At 37.1% G+C, this 26,100-nt stretch overlaps 1 protein-coding gene across 2 annotated transcripts in view; it reads left to right on the top strand.

Annotated features, from left to right (window-relative positions):
- The window catches only part of NALF1 (NALCN channel auxiliary factor 1), a 490,566-nt gene extending 472,634 nt beyond the window's left edge, over nucleotides 1-17,932 (top strand). For both annotated transcript variants that reach the window (XM_086741198.1, XM_086741206.1), the window contains 2 exons: nucleotides 6,868-7,039; nucleotides 16,782-17,932. In XM_086741198.1, coding sequence (XP_086597324.1) covers nucleotides 6,868-7,039; nucleotides 16,782-17,077 — 468 coding nt within the window. In that variant the 3' untranslated portion in view covers nucleotides 17,078-17,932. The remainder of the gene's footprint in view (nucleotides 1-6,867; nucleotides 7,040-16,781) is intronic.
- The last annotated feature ends 8,168 nt before the right edge of the window (nucleotides 17,933-26,100 follow it).

A 26,100-nucleotide genomic window follows, 5' to 3' on the forward strand; every position in this document is an offset into this window, starting at 1 on the left:
AGGGCTGTCTCCCATGGGAGGGACCCCATGCTGGAGCAGGGGAAGAGTGTGAAGAGTCCTCCTCCTGACAAGGAAGAGGTGGCAGAGATAACATGTGATGAATTGACCACAACCCCCATTCCCCTGCACCACTTGAGGGAAGGAGGTAGAGAATTTGGGAGTGAAATTGAGTCCAGGAAGAAGGGAAGAGTAGGTGGAAGGTGTTTTTAGATTTGGTTTTATTTCTCATTAACCTACTCTGATTTGATTGGTAGTAAACTAAATTAATTTCCCTGAGTTGAGTTTGATTTGCCCGTGACGGTAATTGGGGAGTGATCTATCCCTGTCCTTATCTCAACCCATGAGCCTTTCATTATATTTTCTCTCCCCTGTCCACTTGAGGAGAGAGAGTGATAGAGCGGCTTTGGTGGGCACCTGGCGTCCAGTCAGGGCCAACCCACCACACCAACATACTGTCTTATCTAATAACCACGACTGTATTATTTTCAAACATATTCTACAGTTCTGTTGATGGTAAAAAGATGAGATAGCTAGATATATACTGTTACTTACGTATGTATTTTGTTGCCATGATGCACCAATAGTCCAATTTTTCTGAGTTCTTTCCCTTGATAAAATAAAAGTAAAAATAAAACCAGAAAAAAATTACATTTTTCCATTCTTTGGCAGCAGTATGCCAGATTTCTATTAGTGACTGTGATTTTTCAAAGGTTTTCATCATCTCACACATCAGCTGAGTACAAAAGTCCATTTTAATTCTTTTTCTGCATTATATGCATGCAACATATATATAGTCATAAGATATATCAGACATAATAAATTTAAGAAATCTAAAATCCATGTTATGTATTAGTTTTATGTTTTGTTTTAGTGGCTTGACTTAAATTCACAAGGTATCTGTTAATAAAAAAATGGTACTTTTGTCTTCTGAAGTTCTGATTTTATGTGAAGATCAATAGATTTCCTCTTGTTTCTTCAAAAACTGTTGATAGTTGTGTATTCCTGTATTTTTCCCTGTAATTTATATATCTTTCCCAATCATAGACTTATAGAATGATTTGGGTTGGAAAGGACCTTCAAAAGTCATCTAGTCCAACCCCCCTGCAAGGAGCAGGGACATCCCTGACTATATCAGGTTACTCAGAGCCTCATCCAACCTGGCCTTGAATGTTTCCAGGGATGGGGCATCCACCACCTCTCTGGGCAACCTGTTCCAGTGCTTCACCACCCTCATAATAAAAAATGTCTTCCTCATGTCTAGTCTAAATTTACCCTCTTTTAGTTTAAAACCATTACACTTTGTCCTATCACTACAGGCTCTGCTAAAAAGTTTGTCACTATCTTTCTTGTAAGCCCCCTTTAGGTACTGGAAGACCGCTATAAGGTCTCCCCAGAGCCTCCTCTTCTCCAGGCTGAACAGCCCCAACTCTCTCAGCCTGTTCTTACAGGAGAGGTGCTCCAGCCTGCTGTTCATCTTCATGGCCCTCCTCTGGACTTGCTCCAACAGATCTATGTCCTCCTTATGTCGGGGGCTGCAGAGCTGGATGCAGTACTCCAGATGGGGTCTCACAAGAGCGGAATAGAGGGGCAGAATCACCTCCCTCGACCTGCTGGCCACGATATAATTAGCCAATCATATAACTCAATTTATTTCACTTCATGCTGGGAGTTTGTTTTGGGTTTTTTTCTTTAATGGAGGGTATAATAAAGTGAAAGCTCCATCAACCACTGTCACAGCCCCTCTTTGCTTTCCTTGAAATGTAATCCAAGACATTTGTTTTATTGACTTGAATCTTGAGAGCAGAGATGGAGCAATAATCTTTTGAAGGAGCAATAATTTTGTTCCAGAGAACTTTATTTAAAGGAAAATCTGGAGGATTTTCCCTGCCTCTGGCTTTTTAACACATGGTTCTCTTCTCACATCTACCTTCCATCTTTTTTCTGTCTTCAGAGAAAACCCAATATAAGTGCAGAGAGTATAACAAAAGAAACAGCCAGAATATAGAGTCATAATATCACTTAGCATCAGAGTGAATACATACCATCCTGCAACAGAAAACATAAAACTTAAGGGAGATAAGGGAAAACAGTGCATAAAAATGTGCATTTATGAATTTTTCATTGGGTCCTACTTTTTATAAATGTTCCTATTCAGAACAACTCGTATCAATAATCATTTGTAGTACAACAAATGTTTTCAAACTTTAGACTTTAGAAAAGAGGAATGGGTCTTGGAAACCTAGTAGAGAGGCACTTTGCTCAGTTGTGAAGTTTTTCTGGACTTTATAAGGCAGATTGGCTTTTCCCACATGACCACATACACACAAAAAAAAAAACCTGTTGATGCTTAGATGTAACATTTTTTTGCATGATAGGCAGTAGCTAACAGGTTGGTGACAAGAGGTGTTATCATTTTAGATTTTGGGATGTTCATTTTTTTAAATTTTTAAATTTATTTTGATTTGGAGCAATAAAATCTGCTTAAGAAGGAAGGCTATACTTTGGCAGAGATCGCGCTAACACAGGAAGACAAAGACAATACTGTACGAATCTCCTCAAACAAGATCTTCTATACGATTTTCAGTGACCCGTAATTTTCTGAAGCCACTTTAAAGACCTCCCATATGTGCATTTAAGCTAGACTGTAGAGAAATATTCTAGAAATGAGAGTTATTTATCTGTCTTGTTATGCCATAGTTTATGTGAGAAAGAAAGAGAATCTTCTGCTAATGCTTGAGAGGAGTATGTATTGTTTACTAGGTTGCTAGGTTGCAAGGATGAAGTATTGATGTGGAAAAAAAATGACAGGAATATTTTATATTTTAATGAAAAATATCCTTTCTTCAGTTTTTTAAAAGAAAGTGTGGGAGTCTTGCCTTTATTTTTCACAGCTACCTAGGGATCACTTCAGCTCAGCAACTGATATCATGCAATTCAAAACAGATGTGAAATGAGAGGCGGAGGGGGAAAGCCAGGCAGAAGCAATATTTAATTACAGGAAGAGCAGAAAGAAAGGAAAAGAGAACTGCCCTCAAAATGGTCATATACAGTATATTTTGTATTTCAATAAGATAAAAAATAATTGCACCATTTACAAGACATGAAAAACTTAACACATGTAACATAACACAATGTATTTTCTCCATTCAAATGAGCAATACACATTTTCAACTGATGCACTGAAAATGACATTGAAAAATTCTAAAGAATGTATCTAATACTTTAAAATATTCTATATGCAATATTTTTTAAGAGGAGCATTTATTGTGATTGTATGTCTTTGGTTTTAGTCACTAGTGTCCTTTAAGAAAGGAAAAATATCTTCTTATCAAAGCATAGTTTGTAAAGTACATACCACACTCAAAATGCAAGCCAATACGTATTGCCACTGATAGCTTCAGGCTTTGTTATACAGTGCATATTTTAAGATTCTCGAAATCAGCATTTGGGTTTTGCTAGGAGATGGAGCAAAATTTTCAATCAAACAAAGCCTATATTTGCTAGGATATAAGAAGGAGTACTGGCTGATCAAAGGCCATAATATCTCTTTGCAGAGGAAAAAATCAATACATTTCAATACATTTCAGTTCTAAATCATAGGCTTCTAATATTTAAGCTAAAGAAGTCACCTTCACTACCGTTGAAACAAAAAAAAAGTAGTTTAGACTGCTCTGGATCTACTTATTCAGTTGGGACATCTATGAGACTTATGCAAAGGCTGCTGAGCAGTGAGTGGTGCGCACAAATACAAGATCAGTTCTTAAGCATCCATACTTCTTCTTGGATAGCACACCTTTAGGCATGAAAGGAATATTTCTGTGTAAAACCTTTGGTGCCTAGAAAGTCTGAGATGTCCAAGAAGGGTAGAGGAGGTTATCTGGGGTCTTTGTTGGGAAAGTAGGCCGTTAAATCATGTCTGTACTATTAAATAAGAGTGAAGAGCTACCAGCTAGCCCAGCAGAGTTAATCTACAGACATCCACGTTTTCACCTTTTTCTCCAAAAACCAGCATGACTATATAAAAACTGCTTACTAGGTGCAGTGCTTGGAATATGCCTTTTCCCAAACGATGGCTGGGCACTGTCTGGAAATGTACGAATTAGCACAGGCCAAAGCTGTGAAAGCAATGGGCCAACAGCTAGGCACTATGGGTGAGCCTTCTCTAGTGCTCAAATCTGTCTTTGACCCTTTTTTTTCCTTATTTAAATTCCACCTCAGCTACACTAAAAGTACTCAAGTACTAAATTGGTGCTTTTCCATGGTGTTCATACCTGGAACTACTCAGACTCTTGCATGACAATTCTCAGATCCGAAAAAGACGGGTGATCTTTGGATGGATGATCTCTGTGGGAAGGGCTGAACAGCAGTGTCTCCTGTCTTTTAGGCTGGTTTTCAGGACACTCTGAGGGTTTCACCTACTAGTTCTTGGAGATCTTACAGTGTTCTGCAGAGGTATGTTGTTCCACAAACCTGAAGTTACTTTTGAAGAAACCAGAGCCCAGATGTAGAAAGGCTGATAAGTATCAGCATCTCACCCCAAAGTGGGATATGACCTAAGTTCATATCCAGACAAAACTCTGAAAAAACTTAGTTTCCATGTAGCCTCACTGTCCAAAAAGGAGCAAAATGAGGACTAATATGTTAAAAGTCTCGATATATATTCCAGACAAGGTTGATAGGAGCTGTAATAAAAAGGATAGGGAGTGGGAGACAATTATCTGAGAAATAGATCTCAGGTACAGGTAGATTCATGCATTCTTTAGAAGTACGGAGAAGAGTTCAAATGCAATTTTGAGCCAAAGCTGAGGACTTGTGAATCGCAGCAAGAAGATCATGTATACAAACTAAGAGCAGATAGACAAAAATATTCACAGAAGCCTCTGATTGCATTATACCCTTCTGCTCCTGAATAAACACTTATTTCCTGTCTTGCTTAAGTAGACACATGGGTTTGCTCGTTTTCTTGTTACCATGTATGGCCAATACACTGCCTGTAAACTGATGTACATTTTCAAATATGATTCTTAAACCAATTTTTTACTCTTAGATCTATTCTATGAAGAGAAAATGTGGATTCATATTGAGCAGATCTACAGATCACATATTAGTGATCTGGAAGGAACATCTGTGAATATTTAACTGTTCTCAGAGCCAGCATTTCTGTCTCCAACCAATAGACTAGACTCACTGACTAATTAAAAATAGAGAAACAATTACTGTATTTATTTTATTGTTGCAGGTGTCGATGCAGCAACTGAAGCATTAAAAATGTGGTGAGGGATATAGTCAACACTGAGAAAACCACTTGCTGTTTAGAAGTTTGTTTAAGAACAAAAAGTACGCACATCGCCTAGTCTTCCTTCACATTAATAATTTACTGTGGATAAGAAACCTTTGTAAGCACTTAAAAGTGAATTTGTAATTAAAAAAAAAAATGTGTTCTGCAGAATGCAATAGGCAAAAACTACTATGAAGAGATAATCACAAACCATAGATTAGTGATAAAGGATTCACTTTATCACCTAGCAACAGTACCCATACTTGCCACTGTTGCAAACAAGCTAAGATAAAAGTTTTGTGATTCTGAGACTAACATATTGAAATTAATTACACAACTTAAGCTGCTACTGACACTAATAAAATTTATAACTGATGAGATGAAGCATAATGAAATCAAACTAAACTCTCTGTTAGATTGTTCTTTTCAGGTGTCAGCTTTTGAATTTTCAGTGCTTAAAATTTAATCTAAGTTTTCTTTTTTATTAAAAATAGGTTTACTAAGAAGGAAAATTATCATCTGACTATATTGCTTTTCAGCCACGATAAAGGAACGATAGTTACTAAGCTTTTTCGATATTCTGAATGAATACAAAAAGGAAATTTTCATTGTATCACAACCTAGATAGCAAGTATCTAGCCTGTAAATAATGTACTTCAAAACAGATAAGTAGAAAATAAAATGGGAAACAAGTAAACCTCTCTGTACTCATTCAAACAGGTTTTTCATCACCTTTGTACCCTGGTATCCAATCTATTCTTGTATAATCACATGCAAAATTTACTGTGTCCAAAAGGCTGGTTTAATTCTTTTGACAAAGACCATTGCTCAAAAGAGAACAGGCAAAAGAAGCTAAAATCAGAATGTTTATTTTGCTTTTCTGTTTAAAAGATTATAATAATTGTAATAGTCACTGGTCCTGCAGACACGGCTACACAGCATCAGATGACAGCATGTTTAATATGTTCCTTTTAGCTCCCAAATGTAGACATATGTCCTCACTGTTGCAGATTTATCACCTAGTCTGCAGCCGTTGGTGTTCAGGAACCCTAATGTGTGTTTTAATGCCGTGGACTGGTGAAAGGTTTTATTTGAAGGGAAGCAGCACCATCTATTGCAACCTGATAGCGTAGCTCTAGATGATACAAAGAACAGAGCTGGCCTGAGCCCAGTTTTAGACTCCTTCTTGCACTTACTTTCATCAGTTTTTTTTTTCCCAGAACAGCTTCACATGAGGTTAGGATCTCAGTTTGTGTATTATAAGGTACAGGGACAGGGGTGTGTGGCATGTGTGTGTGTGTGTCTAATAAGAAGGTGCATATAAGAGACATACCTGTTTACAAACTAAGATAAAATAATAGCGTAAGTCTAGTCCTGAATAACTGTTGCTTTTAAGTGTCTTGGCTGGAGTTTTCTTTTGTGAAGTGGGAGAATAGTCAAAAGTTAAGTGTATGTTTTACCCAGGTGATATTCTCTCAAAATTTTCTTTCAGAAGCAGCATTAATGTAGATGTGTAGTACGATATGTTCTTGTAATAACGACAGTGCTATTGTCATCCATCTATACTTCTGGTTCTTCTCTTTTTCCAGACTGTCTACAAAGCCTGGCTCTGTTCCCAATATTTTGAAGTCACACAGTTTCACTGCAGCAACAGAATTCCTTGCAAGCAATACTGTTTGGAGGTTCAGACGAGGTGTCCCTTTATACTACCAGACAATGATGATGTCATCTATGGAGGACTATCAAGTTTCATCTGTACAGGTATAGTATAGAAAAGCTAATTTTACTTGTTTCCATAAGTCTAAATGTGAAGGAGAGTGTGGATAATTTTTTTTTCCATTAGTTTTTTCCATTAGTGCCTGAAGGTGTTCTTCATCACAAAGATTTTTCTAAAGTGTTAGGATTTGAGCCCAGATTTAGTAATGCACATTTATGCTACAGCTTGCTACAGTAATTATCTTTACAAAACAAAATTTCTAGAATAAATTTGTTTTGGTTATTTTTCATGCTTAATAATTTGGTGGAAGATTTTTGTTTCTTCCTTGTCACACAGTACTCAGAGAAAAGAGGCTCCATATCATGCAATATTCAGAGAAAAGAGAAAGGCAAGATCAGTTTTTAGTATAGTCACCTTTGTTCACTTGCAGTCTTATGTCAGATAAACAAAGAATCTGAGGCATAGCATTCAAAACTGCAGCAGCTCTTGGAAGGTAAATGGCTAAGGAAAGGTCTTTCACTGCTGAAGAATTTTAAGAACCAGTTGTTCCCCTGTGAAGAACTGATTTTTTGATCTCTTCTTGAAACTTGTTACATTCTGAGAGTATCTTAATTTTAAAAGGTGTTGCAAATATATGTCTACGCATGGATTGATGAAATGGTTTGGTTCCTTTCACATTCCATTCTGCTTCAAACATTATCCCAGAATAATTCAACCTGAGTGGACATAGTAGGCAAGAAGTACCTTTAATACATCTCAGGTACCTCAAATACCTTTTTCAGGACTGACTGGGAGTCATGCATGCAAACTTTCAGATTATGTAAATGCTATCTGAAGATTTCTGGTGCTAGAGTATCATCTGAGAACCTTGAAGAATTTTAGGCAACTGGTTCCCACTAAATCAGTAAAAAGGCATTTTAACCCTTAGATCATTTGACAGCCTGGTCCAAATACCTGAAATTGGACAACTTCCACTTAAATTGGGGCTGTACTGGAAAGCTTGATACTAAGTGACTTGCCCCAGATGAGGTAGTTAAAAACAGAGTAAAATATAAAACCCTGTAAGTGCTCTGTAGCATCTCAGAGGCAAGCATAACATTTCTGGCAACTCACTTCCTCTTATAGCCTGTGTCTGGATTTAGAGGGGTTCTGGTAGCAAAATATTTACTGTATTTCTTCCTGGAGATTAAACCCACTGCACACAATCAAGCAATACCCATCTATATGCAAAAGACAATATAATGAAATGTAAGCTGAGTTATAATTTGGCAGTCATCAATAAGGTAATGGTGCTTAGCACTTCACCTCAATGCATTTTGTAATTATTAATAGCTTTCCCATACGCATATGCAGCAAGTAAATGAGCATTATTTTCCAGTTTAAGATAGGAAAAAGCTGAAGTGAGAGACTTAGGACATTTTTATTTATAACATGTATACAATATATATGCATGTGAGTGCACGTATATACACATGTGTGCACACTTGCACACATACACAATGGCAAAGAACAACCAAACAAACAATAAGGAAAACCATCTTAGTAATTATTCCAGAAAATCTCTTAGGAAATACATATCCACCTATTCATTTTCCTAGTGTATCTCCAAGCCCAAATTCTTTCCTAAAACACACAAAACAGATGACTTGGCAAAGGCTACTGACAGTCAGTATCTCTGAGTTTCGGATGAAAAGAAGATTTAGGGGAGGATTAAATTAATTTCATTGCTGGTATTAGTAGTAAGGGTATCTAGACACAAACTCTGTGACTAAGCTCTCACTAGAGTCATTGAAGGTCTGACGTAGTCAGTAAAGCTGAGAGCTATTTAATTTAGCCTAAGTAGGCATCTGCACCCAATGAGCTGACTAGCTCTCTGTGCCCCACTAACAGTACTGGCTGCACTCCATTTGCTGTAGCTGCTGTTAGTCACCAAGGTCTTCTTGCAGACAGTTGAAATCAGAGTGACCTGATTGTTGAACTTTGTGTCCACTCAAGTCAAGACCCTCAGCATCAGCAGAGCCAAGCTTGTATTCACAGACTCATAGGTGTCAGCATGCTGGCACTGGGCAGTTGCGTGCAAGAGAAGTTGCTGAGGATAGGTACAAGGCTGCAATTCAGACTTTGTCTGGAATACAGGCCCATTGCCACCCTCTTATTAATCAGCAGCTCACTGTAAGGGCACTTCCTGCCACTAAACAATGAGAAATTAGACTAATATCTGCTATAGGACTAAAGAATTACTCTTTGCTGCATCTTAATGAAAACAGAATTATTTCATGCAAAATACAATGAATTCAACAGTTGATAAAATATTCTACCACAGCATAGCTTGTGGCTTGACAGTTAACTTAAACTCCCTTTGCAGAAAAAGATCTGAAAGCAGGTCACACACATCTTGAGGGACCTCTTCTCCCGCCGCATTTTCTATGAATTCCTGCCTGGCAGACATGTTCTGGGTTTTCTAGTTACTGATGCAGCCTTTCCTGGGGTGGATAAAGTTAATTGGCAAAAGTCAAAAGAGTCGGGTCAAAGGTATTTCTATTTGACATTTAGGTATTACAGCTGGTTGTCTGGTGCCTCCAGCTCCCTGTGTACCTGGTCACCATTGAACTCTCTGCTACAAGAAACACAGTAGGAGCAAACTTTGTATTCAGGGATTCCCCATGAACAGTATTTTGCTGCAGTCCATCACTCATTTAAATTAGGTTTGAAAATCTCTGCTGCTCTTGACTCTGATGGTATCCCGTGGAGAGAAATATTACAGGTTCTTTTTTTTAAATTTTGACTTACATTTTCAGAGAAATCCAGCAGAAACTGAATTAGGTTATGTCAGTATGATTTTTTTCTCCCATAAAACTAATGAAAGGCTAGCTGGCTAGCTAAGCAACACTGCTAATTATAAAATACTGTCTGAAGGAAAAAAAAAAAGAAGCCATTCTGCTTATAGGATAATTTAACTCTAAGAAATGGCAAGAATTTGTGGATTCTGATTTTCTTTAATAATATCTTAGAAGCAATACTTTTATAATAAGGGCTTCCCTTCCTCCTCTCCATGGTAACAGACTGTTTCCTCTAAGGTCCAGTAGAGATTCAGGTTAATGGAAAGTCAGAAAATTGATTTCTATAAAACATTTCAATGCGCTGTGGAAGGTAACTAACAGGAAAAGTTGTATCAGTGATAGCGGGTTTTATTTGATGTTGACTACAGCACAGAGCACAGGATGCAAATATGAACATTATATGCCATTTTCCAATTGCAGCTAGATAAGAGGCTGGCATGGCTTCATGTCACCAGAAGTGCTAGGATCTGCTGCAGGGGTTCCAAACTGCCACCTCCCCTCGCCATCCATCCCTGTCCCACCAGACCAGTGATCAGGGACACAGCTTTTATTTTTTATTCCAGGGCAGGATTTTCTTGAGATTGGAGGCTGTAAAAAAAAAAAAATACTGGAGGCTGTAAAAAGAACTAACAACAAAGGTTTTATCCTTCCATGGGAAGTCCAGATGATGAGAAAACAGCATAAGACTGGCTTTTTTTTTTTTCAAAAAAAAAAAATTTACAGTCATTGTTATCTTGAAATTCCTAAATAGATGTGATTTTTACATGCTTTTGAGAAGTAAATAGGGCTATATGTAGAGTCATTATAGGAGAGCAGGCTGGAGCCATAACTGTGGCTAAGAATCACACACAGTGGTAGTGTACTTGCTCAGTCCTTTGACATAATCAAATTTTTTAAAAAAAAGTTATTTATAATATAGATAAACAATGACTTATTGAAAATTCCTGAGGTACTAGTATAATGATTAAGAAGTATTCTAGCCTAAGAATGTCTTAGTTGTTTACCTGCAATGAAAGTAGATCGTGGGAAAAGGAGAGGGTACGCTACACTAGTTGTGCACCACCAGAACTTGTCTTTTGTAGAAATTAATGTGAGGATGTGGGACAACTGCAGTGCGAAATAAAGTCTTTGTGAGATTAATCAAAACAATCAGAATCACAGTGTGGTTCTGATTATGGAAATATGTGCTTAGCTAGAAAGAAGTTTCTAATCCCCTCTCCCCTCTTTGTTCTAGGAAACAGAAGGAAAGAAGTCGGTCTTTCCATCAGGCACTGTTCTGCAACATACTGTTTTTCATGTTCATTAAAATTGAATGATTGCTTTCAGTTTAGACCTTTGGAGTTTATATCCATGTGATTAAAGCTTCCAGTGGTTTCATCTAGTGTTTCTTTCTGCAGCTCAGATGTCTAGACCTGCCATGCAAAACAGAATCTTATTTAATGGAGATAATAATAGTATTTAGGCATACATACACACATACATTGCAGATTACAATGAATGAGCACCATCCAAAGTTACAGGTCAAGATTTTTAATTGTGAGTCTTATGAAAACGGTGTACATACCAGTGGGGTTGGTTTTTTTCAGAGATCTTGTCATTTTTTCCTTTTTTTTCCCCAGTGTGAATGGAAGATGTGGAAGATTTCTTTCACACATGGTCTTTGCGTGTGAAAAGAGAGCTGAAAGATGTATGACTCTGTGTACAGAGTACTGGGAAGAGACTGGTAATACTTCAAAACTCCTGCTTTTCCCGTGCCTTCCAAAGTAATGCAGTCCAGCAGCTGGCCTGGGGACTGGTCCAGCCCATGAACTGCTTCTATTTGGCTTGCTGCTATGTCCCAATGGAGACAGAGAGAGGATGCAGAGGTCATAAATGTTTTATTCGCAGCCAAAACTGTCCATTCAGGCCTTCAATTTGCTCAACCCAAAAAACATGAGAGCTCAGTTTCCACAAAATAAGCAGCAGAGATGCCCAGAGAGGGGAAAAGGAGATTACCTGTCCTCTGCACACATGGCCCTTCCCAAACAGCCAGGATATGCCATCAACACCACCACTGCAGTTGTATCCATGTTAGCAGTCTAGTTCAGTAATGTACTTTTGAAGCAAATCTGTACGTACTACTTGCTGTTTGACTTGCACTGGGGAGAGTTCTTGGATACAAACTGAGTTCCTTTGGATTAAACTAGACTAGGAGATCTACTACAGGACCATAATGAGCAAGGCTCAACCACTAATGCACATTTGGTCTACAGAATCAGACTAAAGCTAAAATGAGGTAAAAACCCCTCAAATGCATTCAGGGTTGGCATGAGATACACAGCACCAGCTGTTTCATTATACAAATCTTCTCCTTTTGCCCAAAACTACTTGTTGATACAGACATAGCCCACTCTGATTGCTGGGACAACTGCTATCCATGTGCCAAGTCTGGACCACTTTAGAGGGCAAAATTAGAGCTACTTGTATGGCTAAGAGCTTTCTTTGTATTGAGTAAGACTTAGGGTCTCTTTGTGCCTTGTGGCATAACAGGGCCATCACCCAGCAGCAAATATTGGGCAGGAAATCCCAGCTACATGCTCACACTCTTTATTTGTACAATAGATGTCATGGAATTTAATGGAGCACTTGAGTTCATCTCTGAAGGAAAGGAGGGGAATGTAATGAGCAGCAATAAGGCAGAGATGTGTTGCATTAGCTTCTTCCAAAACCATCATGGCACCATCTGGTATTTCCTAAGAGCAGTGTTGTCAGAATGAGTCTACTGCCACCAAGAGGAGAATCAAATTTGTCTATGCTCCTGTGCTTATGATATTTTTCAATGTAGAAGGAGAAAGTAAGAGAGAAGAGGTGAGAAGAAAAGTGATGCAGGTGATTTGAATCACATGTATTTTCATTTGGTTCATATTAATGTAGGCTCCTAATTTCATGTGTTCCAGTTAACATCTCCATTGCTTGGAACTCACAGTGTGAATATTCTCCCATATATCAATTTTTGGCAAGTATCACTAACATATGCTTGTGTGATCCATACAAAGTAGCACTTCCTCAGAAACTCTTCCTTCTTTAGAGTAAAAAGTGTTCACCAGAAAGGAAACCGTCAGTCATGCTTCATAGCACACACTAATATTTCTAAGGATGTAGTGAGAATTATTACAGAGAATTCTTACCGATCTGTAGAAAGAGTTTGTTAACTAACAAAGTTCAACAAAGATATTGGGAACAATTCTTGTAACTGCAGCTTCTTCTCAAGGGGCCGATGTATGTCTGGGTTTCACCAGCAGCCTTAGCTATAGAGCGTCTGTTTCAAAACAGATGCCCTGATTTCAGTGCAATTTGAAAAGCAATTTCCTTGAGAAAAATGTGATATATAAAGTGGATCACAGTCTATCTTTTCTTTGTACCACAATTCAAGAAGAGAAGATGTCTGAATTCAATCATCCACTTTATGTTGTTCCTGGTAAACTCAAAAAAAAATACATATATTTGATGCAAATTCTTACTCTAAAAATAACTTTGCATTTGCATCCTGCCTACACCACCTAGTAGGTCCTAAAATACCAAAATATTAAGCTAACACAGACAGCAGGACAAATCTCATTTATATTTGACAAGCATGGTTTAAATCACTACTAGCTATGGATCTGCTTACAAGGAAAGTTTGACATGGTTTTGCAGCAGAAGCTGTCAACTAAATAGCTCATCTTTTTGAGTTCAGTGTTCTTCTAGTCTTGAGTTAACCTCAGTGAAGTTCTTAATCTCATGAAGTTCAACAAGGCCAAGTGCAAGGTCCTACACACGGGTCAGGGCAATGCCAGGCACAAATACAGGCTGGGCAGAGAATGGATTGACAGAAGCCCTGAGGAGAAGGACTTGGGAGTGTTGGTGGATGAGAAGCTCAACATGAGCCCACAATGCACACTTGCAGCACGGAAAGCCAACTGCATCCTGGGCTACATCAAAAGAGCGTGACCAGCAGGTGGAGGGAGGTGATTCTGCTTCTCTGCTCCACTCTCATGAGACCCCACCTGGAGTACTGCATCCATCTTTGGAGCACCCAACATAGGGAGGACATAGACGTGTTGGAGAGAGTCCAGAGAAGGGCTATGAAGATGATCAGAGGGCTGGAGCACCTCTCCTGTGAGGACAGGCTGAGAGTTGGGGCTTTTCATCCCAGAGAAGAGAAAGCTCTGGGAGACCTTATAGCAGCCTTCCAGTACCTAAAGGGGGCTTATAAGAAAGACAGGGAGAAACAATTTAGCAGAGCCTGTTGTAATGGTTTTTAAATAGAGGGAGGTAGATTCAGACTTGAAGTAAGGAAGAATTTTTTTGCAGTGAGTGTGGTGAAGCACTGGAACAGGTTGCCCAGAGAGGTGGTGAATGCCCCATCACTGGAAACATTCAAGGCCAGGTTGGATGGGGCTCTGAGCAACCTGATCTAGTTGGAGATGTCCCTGCTCCTTGCAGGAGGGTTGGACTAGATGACCGTTAAAGGTCCTTTCCAACCCTACAACAAAATAGGGTTTTTTCTCCATGGTTTTCTAAGGTTGATGTAGCCAGCTTTCCAGGGTTTCTGGTAAGTCATGGATTTGTAATCCTCTGACTGGGTAGACTGACTGATTAGATCGAATAGGCCAAAACTAATACTCATGGCTACAAAAGAGTACGTAGTGAAGCACAATTGTGAAGTTTTGTTACTTCAGTGCAAAAGCCCTGACTGAATTTATCTAAATGTTCTGCAACTGTCATATGAATAGTGGTTCTGTAGTTAATTGATTATTAAATATGTAATTGCAAATTCAAAATCTAAATTCAATTACTGAATTGAAATAAGGAGGAAATGTAATTTTACATTAAGGAACAAGCTCAATGCAGCTTTGACTGTGGAGTTGCCTTCAGTTTATTTATAATTTAGTAAGTGCATATGAACTATTTATATATTTTTTGATTGCCAGCTTGTATATATAGGCTTTGATTTCAAAGGAAGTCTGGGTTTTCCTATAACAAGAAAGGCAGGAAATAAGTTTGAATAGTAAACAAGCCTCAGTGGGATCAAAGCATTAACCATTCTCTGTGCCTCTTCAATTACCACTAATAGTTTGAGCTACTGCAGTCTCAGAACAGATCACATAATTACTCACTTTGGGAGGCACTTCCTGTGTGTTACCATCTTTAAAAACACATTTTTGCACAGAAACATGAAAAGATACATCTCAGAAGATATGACATTAGCAATAAGATTGCTTTACTATACTTGCAATAAACAATCCACAAGTTCCAAAATGCCTTAAAAAACATAAAGTACATTCCAAGATGATGATCCAAGAAAGAAAAAAATTATTTTCAAGCATTGGTATGCTGCCTTCAGTATCTGACTGCATAGGTGTAAAAATGGCCTAATTTCCTACAGACTAAACCCTGACTTTACAGAAAATCAAACAAGATGTTCTCATTCCTGCATCTTTAAAAACTTATTTGAATTAAAAAAATAGATGCAACTTTTACTTGGATTCATGTATAACATAATAGATTGTTGTGTCAGCTATGTAAAAAAGTGCTAGTGTAGGTTTAATCTGCATTTTAACATGCTCAGCATACCTGATGCACTTTTTATTTAGTTTCAGATTAATATTATGGAGGTAAGAATGAAAGAGTTCAGTTTTATCTTTTTTAAGATGTTCTGCTTTTCTTTACAGATTATTAACAAAATACAGACAGTCTGGTGCCTGAACCTAAGAATGCTATGCCTAAACTTGTAGGCATTGCTTTTTGAAAGTAATATCATTGCTGTGATACTTTAGACAAAATGTAATTCTTGTTCCAAGAAGCGAAGCTAATTTAGAAATTATAGCAATTATGTAGCTGCTTTCAAAATCTTTATCCTAATATTTCAACACAGAGAGGTTTTTTGTTTTTTTTCTAGTAAAACCTATCACTATCGTAGTAATTATTTACTGCAAAAATTATTCCAAGATCAGTTTAAATAAAGAAAAGATGTTTGTCCTTTATGTTAGACATTCTTCCATTTGACCATTAGTTAAACAGGCCAAATTAGGTTCTTTTAATTTGTCAGGAAAAAAAAAAGATATGTGAGAAGTAAATAGAACACTCTGATTATGTTAGTCTCTCATGTATTAGTGCAGACAGTATTAGCACTTCCAAAAAGACAGTTGTGTCTTTTGGAAAAGATAGAATTCCTCTAGCTGTTCAATAATTCGTAATCAGATCAGGCTGAGTAACTCAGTAAAGTTCTAAAGGCAGAAATAGCCTAGATGTATAGTCAGAAATATCAAGAGATCCAATTATTGCATGGCATGGAAAGATTGTTCTCACCTCTGGGATATGACAAAGAGAAGATCCCAGCTGGGAGAACTCATCTAAGGTAGAGTAAACAAGTAGATTCTGAACAGCTGTTTTGAAGCTGTTCCTGTGAAGTTGTTGGATCTGTATTGGTTTGACAACAAGTATTGTCAATGTTGTCTGTATATCAATTATTTGTTATTTAATACCTGTCTTTTCATGGACTGTCATATTACTAGTACGTGCTCACAGACTGTGGAAGAATTTCAAGATCCTTTCAAATTTCACGGGAATGTCCAGTTTGATTAGTTATTACTTCATCATTAATTGTTGCTTCCCCAAAAGCAAAAAATTAAAATATCCTTATCATTCAAACATCAATAATTACTTTCAAACGCCTTTTCTTTACACAACCATGCCCAGTGTCATAGCTCTGTTGAATGATCTTTTGATGCTGCATCCTTTTAGGTGACACATATCCTTTCAACAACTGTAATTGTACAAAACGCAAGCATTTTGAGGGCCTCAGGCTAACCCAAAGATGTGGATTTGATGGCTTAGACTAAACTAACGACTGTTCCTTTGACCTACCAACTTATGTCAATCGTTTTGTGCCTGATGTTTATTTTTTCTTGTGTTTACCCTACAGGGCTCTATGAAAACTATCCAACCAATGCAGAACCAGAATGCTGTGATGTCAGATGGGGACTATTATCAGATCATCAATCCAAAGGGACTATAAAAACAAGTGGCTCAACAATGTGTCACAGGACATCACTCACAGTTTCATCAGCATCAAGACTGTGTAACAGCAGACTTAAACTGTGTGTTCTTGTATTAATTCTCTTACATACAGTACTTACAGTCTCAGCAGCACAGAACTCAACAGGACTGGGCTTTGGAGGCATAACAACTTTGGAAGATAATTCAACCAATGAGGAATAAAAGAAAGGATTCATCTTATATGATAGAAACACAACAGGCCCAAATGACTACGGTCTAAAATAGCAAGGACTGAGTGCTTTACCCTCAGATCTCTTCTTGAATGACCTTTTGGGTAAAATGAAAAGAGTGGGCCACTACCCAAACAACAAGGACACATGAACACAGCTTTTTATTGACTAAAAGGCTGTATGGTGACTTAAATTTCTCACACCATTTTATACACTGTGTTTTAATGTTTGGAGTTTCTTTTTTTGTTTGTTTTTTGCACTTGTTAATACAGGATTTTATTTTTGGGACGGTTTCTCAAAGCTAAATTAAGTCTTTTCTCTGTCAATATATTTCTAGTCATTGTGTGTGTTCATCTGATAGTTCTGTCTTTTATGTCCTGTCAGTTTCTATTAGAGGAATGACTGCTATGATTCCATGACATAGCAAAAAAAAAAAAAAACAAAAAAAAAAACAATGAAAAAAAAAACAAAAAAAAAACCACAAAAAGAACAAAATGAAATTTAACAAAAAAAAAAAAAGGCAAAAAAAAAGCAACCACAAAAAAAAACTCAAACACACCTAACTGTCCTCTTACCCATGGGAATCATTCATCTCCTTTCCCTGCCCATCTCCCATCACAGACAACGTATGTTTGCTTCTGTCTGTGTAATCACAATGAATGGGTACACAATTCCAGTGTGCCTCTGCCACTGTTGCACAAACCAGTTGACTGAGCAAACCCAAAAGGAGCATGAAGGGGGTTCCTTTTAGCTGAACAAACAAGTGCTCTCCTTACAAGGTGGGATTGGACATTTGAAAAATGTAAACAAATATATAACAAACTGTTGCTCCAATACCCGTTTTGAAGAAGTCCAGTCCTTTCTCACTGGTCAGTTGAACAGGAGCAGCCTTTTTTAGATATGCTATGTAAAACCAGTTATGCTCAGCGAGTTGAGTAGTTGGAAAGCCTTCATATTGGAGGTGAAGGATTGGCATTCATTGTGAATTACGTTTTGAGTTCTCCTGCTGTCACATAACCAGCAGCTTTCCATAAGGAATGGGAGCAAAGAGCTTCCAAAATCTAAGTCTTTTTGTCTCAACAAAATTACACTAGAAGCCTTTGAGCATCTATAATACAAAGTATCTCTTTGGTTTTGATTCTATTGTTTTTCTAATATTTACGTGTTGTTGAAAGTTATTCCAGTTATTAAGGGTGCACAAGAATGTGTTGGCACAGATAAAGAAACTATTTTGTTTTAGGTACATAGGACAACCATTTTTGCAAATGTGCAATAAACACAGTAAAGATATACTAGGATATGAGTAGTCAAGAGAAAAGATTGTAATCTGATTGCTGATTTTTCATTGTTTGGGGTAGTTTTTAATTTGTTTACTTTTATTTTTGTGGGAACATTTCACCTGCTGAGTGTATGAGAATTTGCTTTTTAAAAAGGCTTTTTAGAGTTTACAGTAGAATCAATGGAAGGAAAAGTTAATAAGGGCTGTTTTTAAAAAACTTTACATTCCTTCCTATTCTCTAACTACACTTGGGAAGTGCACTTTAGAGATGTTTGCTGTGTAGCTGGGAGATGAAGGAAAACTATAAGAAATGTTCTCTTAGGAAATAAAGTATAGTTACCTACTTTCTAGCTATGAAATATCCCTTGATAAATATTAATGTTGTAAGAACATTTAATCACTGGTGCATAATGCATTTTTGTATACATTTTATGGTCTGTTAAATTCTGGAGGAAAAAAAAAGAAGAAAACCATACTGCTTAAGTGGTTTAAGATGCACATGTTAAGCTGCAAAAGCTCAACTATTTTGCAAGAATATTTGTTTTGATAGTGTTTTACTACAACCTGGACTGAGGAGCCTAAAATGATCTGTGCAAATATGACAACAACAAAAAGCACCAGCTAATGCAAAATTCTTCAGCACTGGTTTGTTTCTATAATTCCTCCCTTCCCTTCCTTGCACATGCTATATTTTGTTCAATAAAACATGGTGCTTTTTAGTTATTTTATTTTCTGTTAGAGGCACATGTGTTAATTACATTGAATTGATGCAAAAAGTGGGGAAAAAATGTAGAAATGCAAATGAAAAAGCCTTAACTAATGGTAGAATGTAGACTTTTGAAAGGACAGAAATGTTATTGAAAAGCGATGGAGCAATAACTGGGCAGTGCTGTGGTACTGTACAACAGCTGATGAGTCACTCTATCAAGAAAGCTCTTACTAGGTGAGCTCTTGTTCAACTGACCTCTTAATTCTAGTAAGTGTACATGGTCAGTAAACAGTTTGTTATAACCTTTATCTACCTCTGCTGTGCAAAGGCCATCCGACATCCATTTCTGTGATGTTCCTCATAGTTTTTTTTGTTCACACCATTACTCACTGTCATCTATTTTTACACTGTATCAATGCAGTAGCCAGTCTGGTTCATCCCAGTTGAATTGGCACATGAAGAAGAGTTATTTTTTCTGTTTTGCCTCATGATGAATTAATGTAGAGAGCTATCTTTAAGGCATTTTCTTTCTTCTCTCCTTCTCTTCTTCATCCTTCATCCCTTATTTTTCTATAAAAATATTTGCAAGTGGTGTCAGTGAAAAACATGACTTCTCCACTGCTTGGCTACACTCAGATGTCATACAATATGAGAGACACATGAGGAAAAACAGTGAGAACATCATCATATGCATAAAGTAGTCAGATTAAACTTGGGTGAAATGAAGCAGAAAATAATTACAAACTTTCAATTATTACACAAGTACAAGATGTAATAAATTCCTCCCCCTGTCCCCATCTGGATTCAGTGCCTGCAGTTCAATGGTCTGTGAATTTTCTCTGTCATCTTTTTGAGGTCTATTTCTTTAACTTTTGAAACAAAGAGTCATGTTGCAGAGGTGACTGCTGCTGGGGTATCTGTTGCCATTTTCACTCCAGCGGTGTGGTATGCAGCTTCTCTTGGTGGCACCTGGGACATCAGGAGTAGACAAAGACTCTTCTATGAAGTTAAGCAACATGTGATCATGTATGATGCAAAATTCCATTCCATCCATTCCTCATTCGTAATACTTTTCCCAGCACAAACTTAAGCATGCTTGATATTGTGCACCTATTACTTTTTTCCAGAATAAATTTGCATCTTGCCACTGCTATAACTGCCATCTTGTTCCATTTCTCCTTGTACTGTATGCCAATACATACATGATAAAGACCTGGCTTAACAAAGAATTAATACTAAAATATTTCTGCAAATGACTGACAAGAAGAAAAAAGAACAGTAGAACAATATTTATTTTATTATCATATGGAAGAGAGAAATTTCCCATGTCTTTTATTGTCTTATTTTCTGCAATAGGGAAATCCAGATTTTGTGCAATATGTTAATACTGCTAAGCCAAATGTCATATAACATAACCAGAGCTATATGTTATTTCTTATTGCATTTGCATTTGGTAATACATTATATTGACGCTTTTCTTTCATTAAAGAGACAGTATCTTTTTTTAAAAAAAAACATAGCAGGTGAAGGCTGTCCTTCTGCATGCCGTAATTTAAAAACAAAAAATCAACAAGATGTTAGTTCTATAAATGATGAAACCAAGCCATCAACTGCCAAAGAATCTGTGGAACAAGAGATACAAACCAAAAGTAGACTTTCAAGAAATTCTTTCTTGAAGGTTAAAGATAATGTTATTCTAACTTATTAAAGGAGAAAGAATGAGAGCTGTATTTCAAACAGCAAAGATGACAGGTTTCATCTGGTATGTGATGTGGCTCTCAGCTTATACAGTTACACTCTTCTATTAAAAAGTGAGGGACAAGGACATTGTCTCCTACTCTCTCTGTATTTGTTATGGTAATGAGCGTCCTTTTTGTAAGTGTTGCCTCTCTGCACAGAAGATGCCTGCTTATCGTGAGAGCTGAAGACAGCTTATGTACATGCACACGCATTTACACAGTGAAACCTGTCTCAAGTGGCTATCCAAAGCACAAGCAAAACTCATTTGCAGAGTAGAGGTAGCTTTAAGGAAAGCAAAACAAATTTGTCTTAGGAAATTTCAAGATCCATGTAAAGAGTCACCAAAGCAAGGAGTCTGTGAAGGTGACTGGTCCTTACTGCAACTTTCACTGTACGTATCAACAGTGCCACAGCCCCGCGACGAGCCCTGCACAGGCAGACTTCGAGCTGGGCTCAGAGTCATGCTGACTTCAGTGGGCCTCGATACAGGTACAGGCACACATCCACAAAAAATTCGCTGTAGCACACAGGTCTCGGTTTGTTGTCTTTACTCAGGAATTGCTCATGGGCATAGCGCATCAACAGAGGATCACTGGGTTCAGCCCTAGCCAACTGATTTAACAGACTGGCAATGGCATAATAATGGTAAATGGTTCTGGTTTGTTACTAGTGTCTACTATTATATTAGGTTAGTGAAGAAGTAGTTTCAAAATTTAGCTAGGAACACAGAGGACAAACTTACAGAAACCTCATCATTGTGGAGATGAAATTAAATAGCCTTTCTGAGGTAAAAAGAGGCTCTGTCATCTGTCAGCAGCTCTCACAAAACACTACTATTTCAGAAAAGCTTGAGAAAATAATATGTTCAGTTTGAATACAATAGTTCTCATTAAAACTAGATTTTTGGATGGCAAATAGGACTGGGTTACATGTTATCTAAATTGAGGCATTTAATTTGCCAACATGTTCTGCAACAACTCTGAGCAACGTTTACTGAACACCTCTAAGTATTCCAGTTTATTTCTGCCATTTTTTCAAATGTTAACAAGCTTGATCTGTCCCTGGAGCAGGAAGAAGGGAGAGAGAACTACTGAGTGTGATGAAACTTTAAAAAAAAAAAAAATAGAGCTGAGCCAATTTGGAAAATCCATCTAAAAAACAGGCTATGCTTCTTCAAGACATAAGAGAGTTGCAAAAAAAAAAGATGCATATGTAGGTGTAGATCTATATAGAAATAGTTCTATTTTAAAAGAGAGAGACATAAATATATGTTCTCCACAATTATTACAAATACAACATACTGTAGAGTAAAAATGCCAAAGGATAAAACTTTTAAAATAAATAGGGCAAAATTACTGTGTTTATATTCCTTACTATGGACTGTGAATTTCCAGGTAGAATTTCAGCAGCAGAAATATATTTTGTAATAAGAAATGTAAAAAATTTGAAGGGAAGTGGCATATTTGGTTATTTATTCCACTATCCTTTCTCCTATACGCTTAGTTATTATTCTTCTGAAATTTTCATTCCAATCCTTGACTTTTGCAGAAAGTTCCCAGCACAGACCCCTGCATGTGTTAGTTGCACAGGAGATCTCAGTTATGGGTCTTAAGGGAGAGCTTCCATTCAGTATGCTATCTATACTTCAGCACTTCAGTCCAATCTCTAGCCTTTCTCTTTCTACTAATGCTATGTTCATCTCTTGGACGTACACAGAGAGACTCATTTTCCTCTTCAGAGGGGACTGTGCTTGCCCTGCTCACATCTTCAGTCTCAGTCAGGCCCCATTAAAAAGGTCAGAGGAACCATTGGTGTGCTTTGAATGAAATATGTGCACTGGACTCCCCAGACAATTGAAATAGGATTAAAATTATAGGCATGCTTTATAACCAGCCCTCTGAGCAAGAGTGGAGATTTTGCCAGCTGCGTATGTCTTCAAATCCTTTTGCTATTCTCACAGTGAGGACTATCTCAGCAGAAGAGGGAAGAGGTTTGGCAACAAATTGTTGTCAAATCTCTCTGTGGCAGTTCAGACATGACCCCTCCCAGCTGCCCTCCTGTATGATTGTGCCAGAAATTGTTGTCCAGAGTAGGTAAGCAGAAGAGAAGATGTGATGTTCTACTTCGGTGCAAAATGAAGGGCATCTGGGTGAAGACTAGATTGCCAACTGAGACATCTATAACACAGGCACACGTACCTTTATACCGCTTTTAGCAGCAGTGGGAATTGAAGAAAGAAGAGAAGTACTTTCTGTCAGAAGCATAAAGCAGGCAGCAGAGGGAAATAATGCCTTTGTACACCGCTGCAAGATTTATTTGAATGTATCTTTAGTCAGGACAATACTGAGCATTGCAGCACCAAACTTTTATGTATCTTTTAAGTGGTGAATATGCATCTCTGAATTAAGCTGGATGAAGTGTACAACACAACAGGAGCTGTTGATATGAAAAGAGAATCTTCTGAGGAAGGTGTCACCTAAGCCAGTGGTCTACATTGAACAGGATAGTCTTATTTTAGCCCTGACCTCTCAGAGTCACTCTCTGAGCATTCAGGAAGGACCTGTCTCCACCAGGGATTCACATTTCTGTGGGTTTTTTTTACTAGACTTGGGCCCCTACACCAGCTTCTTCACACGAAATACAGATGGAGGACGAAGTGATAAACCTATACCAACTAGAATGCAGTGATTGAGTTTCCTGTGAATGCACAAGTTCTTTGTCTAATCATCAGGTTAGTCTTTACTGAATGAGAAAGAAAATGAAGCATTTTTATCTGTTTCTTTTCTGGTGTTTCTCCAGTGAACATAAATTAATGAACTACTAATTGGCCTAGTAAAAACATGCGAGGCCTGGTTACTGCACACATGTGAGAGAGAAAAATGCTTTTTTTTCCTCCTCCGAGAAATGTTGACAGATTATGTATTAAACAGTCAATAATCTGGTAGCTTTACCTAATTTTGACAGCATTTCTTATAATACGCACAGGAAATACAGGATTTCAACCAAGCATGCTCAGTTCTAGCTATTTCATTTGATGGTGAAGAGCACCTAGCACTTTACAGGACCAAGTCCCTATATGGTAGTGGTACTTAACTATCGTCAGCTACTAATCAGCTTTCTAGGAAAACTCTGAAAAGAAAGCAAAGCAGCTACATCTGTTGGAAGATATTAGGGCTGTAAACAATGGGAAAAATAGTCACTAGTTTTTGTGAGTTTTGGAGAAGAACAGTAAAAGCAAAGACAGAAGAAAAAAAATTGTCTTTTCTTTCTCCATTCCTTCCCTCCTTCCACATTTCCCTTTCTCTGTCAGAGTCATCAGTCTGACCTAGGACATGTGTTTGCCTTAGTAGCCTTCTGAAAAACTGAATACATTTGATAAGATGTAAAGCTCTCCTACTTTATATTTACTACAGATGCAGAAAAAAAAAACACAAAAGAAAAAAAATAATTTTCATTCACAGAGATGGTCTGTCATTAGTTTCATATCTATCACTAGTCCACAGGTCCACTGAATTCAGTGGGACTCATGCTTTTCATTTAGATGAAACTAGGATTACTGTCATGGATCAAAACGTGCCAGTTTCAATTGAAGTCCTTCCACTGACTTCAAGGAGGATTTGGAAAGCCCAAGGTCCCTTTGAGCACATATAAACTCATATGGATAAAATAAATACACATGTGAACAGCTGGAAGATTGAAATGTTCCAAAGGTTTGTCCGAGTGGTTGGTCAAATAATTAGCTGCAGCTCTATGCAAAAGTCATGTTGAGCCAAAGCTTTGAGCTTTGATTTGATAGACCTTTCTTTTTCTGAAATCTAACAAGCTTAATTCAGGGTTTAAATATGCAAAAACTTACACAGGATTATAAATACAAGAAGAAATAGTGAAAAAAAATTGAGAATATTTTCACTCCTACAAGTGAAAATTAAATTAAAGAATTCTGATAATTGCATTTTTTTATTATTAACCCTTAATGAAAATTTATTTCTGTGGTTCTTCAGAAGCTGCTTGGTTTCATTTGTTTGTTTTCCTTTGTTTAGTTCAAAATCAGATTTTTGGCCTTTTTAAGATTCATATCGAACTATGCAGCTACAAATTACATGCTTATGTTGACAGATTTGCAATTAAAATTACGCTAATCTTCTGTTATTCCCAAATTGTGTGAATAGAAAGCTCATGTTAAAAGCAAATTTAATTAACTGTGTTTAATCTTGTTTCCTTTTTTGTTTCCTTCTTTTTTTGTTTTTTCTTTCTTCAGAGTTAAGGACTGGATTTTATTTGAAATGGGCTAAACTGGCATCAGTGTTTTTTAACTATATGGAATGTCCTATGATTCTCAGCATTGAAAAGAGGGCTACATGGTCCTGTCAGGAAAAAAAAAAAAAAAAAAAACAACAACAACAAACTGTAAATTGTAATAATATATTAACTATTGTATTATTATAGCAAATTTAGTTAAGTAACTAATACTATCTTTAATTTTTTTACAGAGAACTTTGATGAAATAATTTATTACAATGACTCACAAAAAAAACTTGTTTTCAAAATGACAGGAGAAACTGTTGAAGATTGTGAAAAAATACTAAAAACAATGCTCTACTAAGAATAAATTTAAAGATGCAAAAAGTGAGTCTGACTTTTTGGGTACTAGGGATTTGTGAATGAAATTAAACCCAAGGTGTTGGGGGGGACAATGATTTTTAGTAATAATTAAGTTTAAACCATTTTCCTTTTTCCTCAAAAGAAAAACAAATGAACAAACAAACAAACAAGAAAAAAAAAAAAGAAAAGAACTTGTGTTCTGACCTGGACTGCAGTTACCTATTTCATAAAATGCCTCTGACAAAAATATAAAGATTGAGAAAAATTCCTCATATTCAGCTGGTTTTGAAGACTTCACTGTGTAACATAGCCTCAGTACTTTACAGCTGTTCATCTCAGATTTCTTATGAAGGGAATAAAATTATAAGAAATAAAATTAATTCCTACAAAAGAAAAGCATTTAATTTTTAGATCATGTGTATCTCAAATTTCCATGGTGTTACATCTACAAAAATACATGTTCATTTATTGCCTCTAAGATATTCAATAGTTTACAACTAGGATCTGAATTAATAAGTGGTATAGGATATTTGTCTGTCCCTAAAAAGGGATTGATCACAAAACAATAGTTCAAAGAGGTAAGTACAGAGACGCGTGCAAGTGAGATTTCAAATGTTTTAGGAATTTTTTTGGGTGACAGTAAATGATGGTAACACATCTGTGGAAATCAGTCCTGACCCTCCAA

The sequence above is a fragment of the Chlamydotis macqueenii genome, chromosome 1 (assembly GCF_036417535.1).
Source record: "Chlamydotis macqueenii isolate bChlMac1 chromosome 1, bChlMac1.mat, whole genome shotgun sequence".
In the NCBI taxonomy this organism is placed as follows: domain Eukaryota; kingdom Metazoa; phylum Chordata; class Aves; order Otidiformes; family Otididae; genus Chlamydotis; species Chlamydotis macqueenii.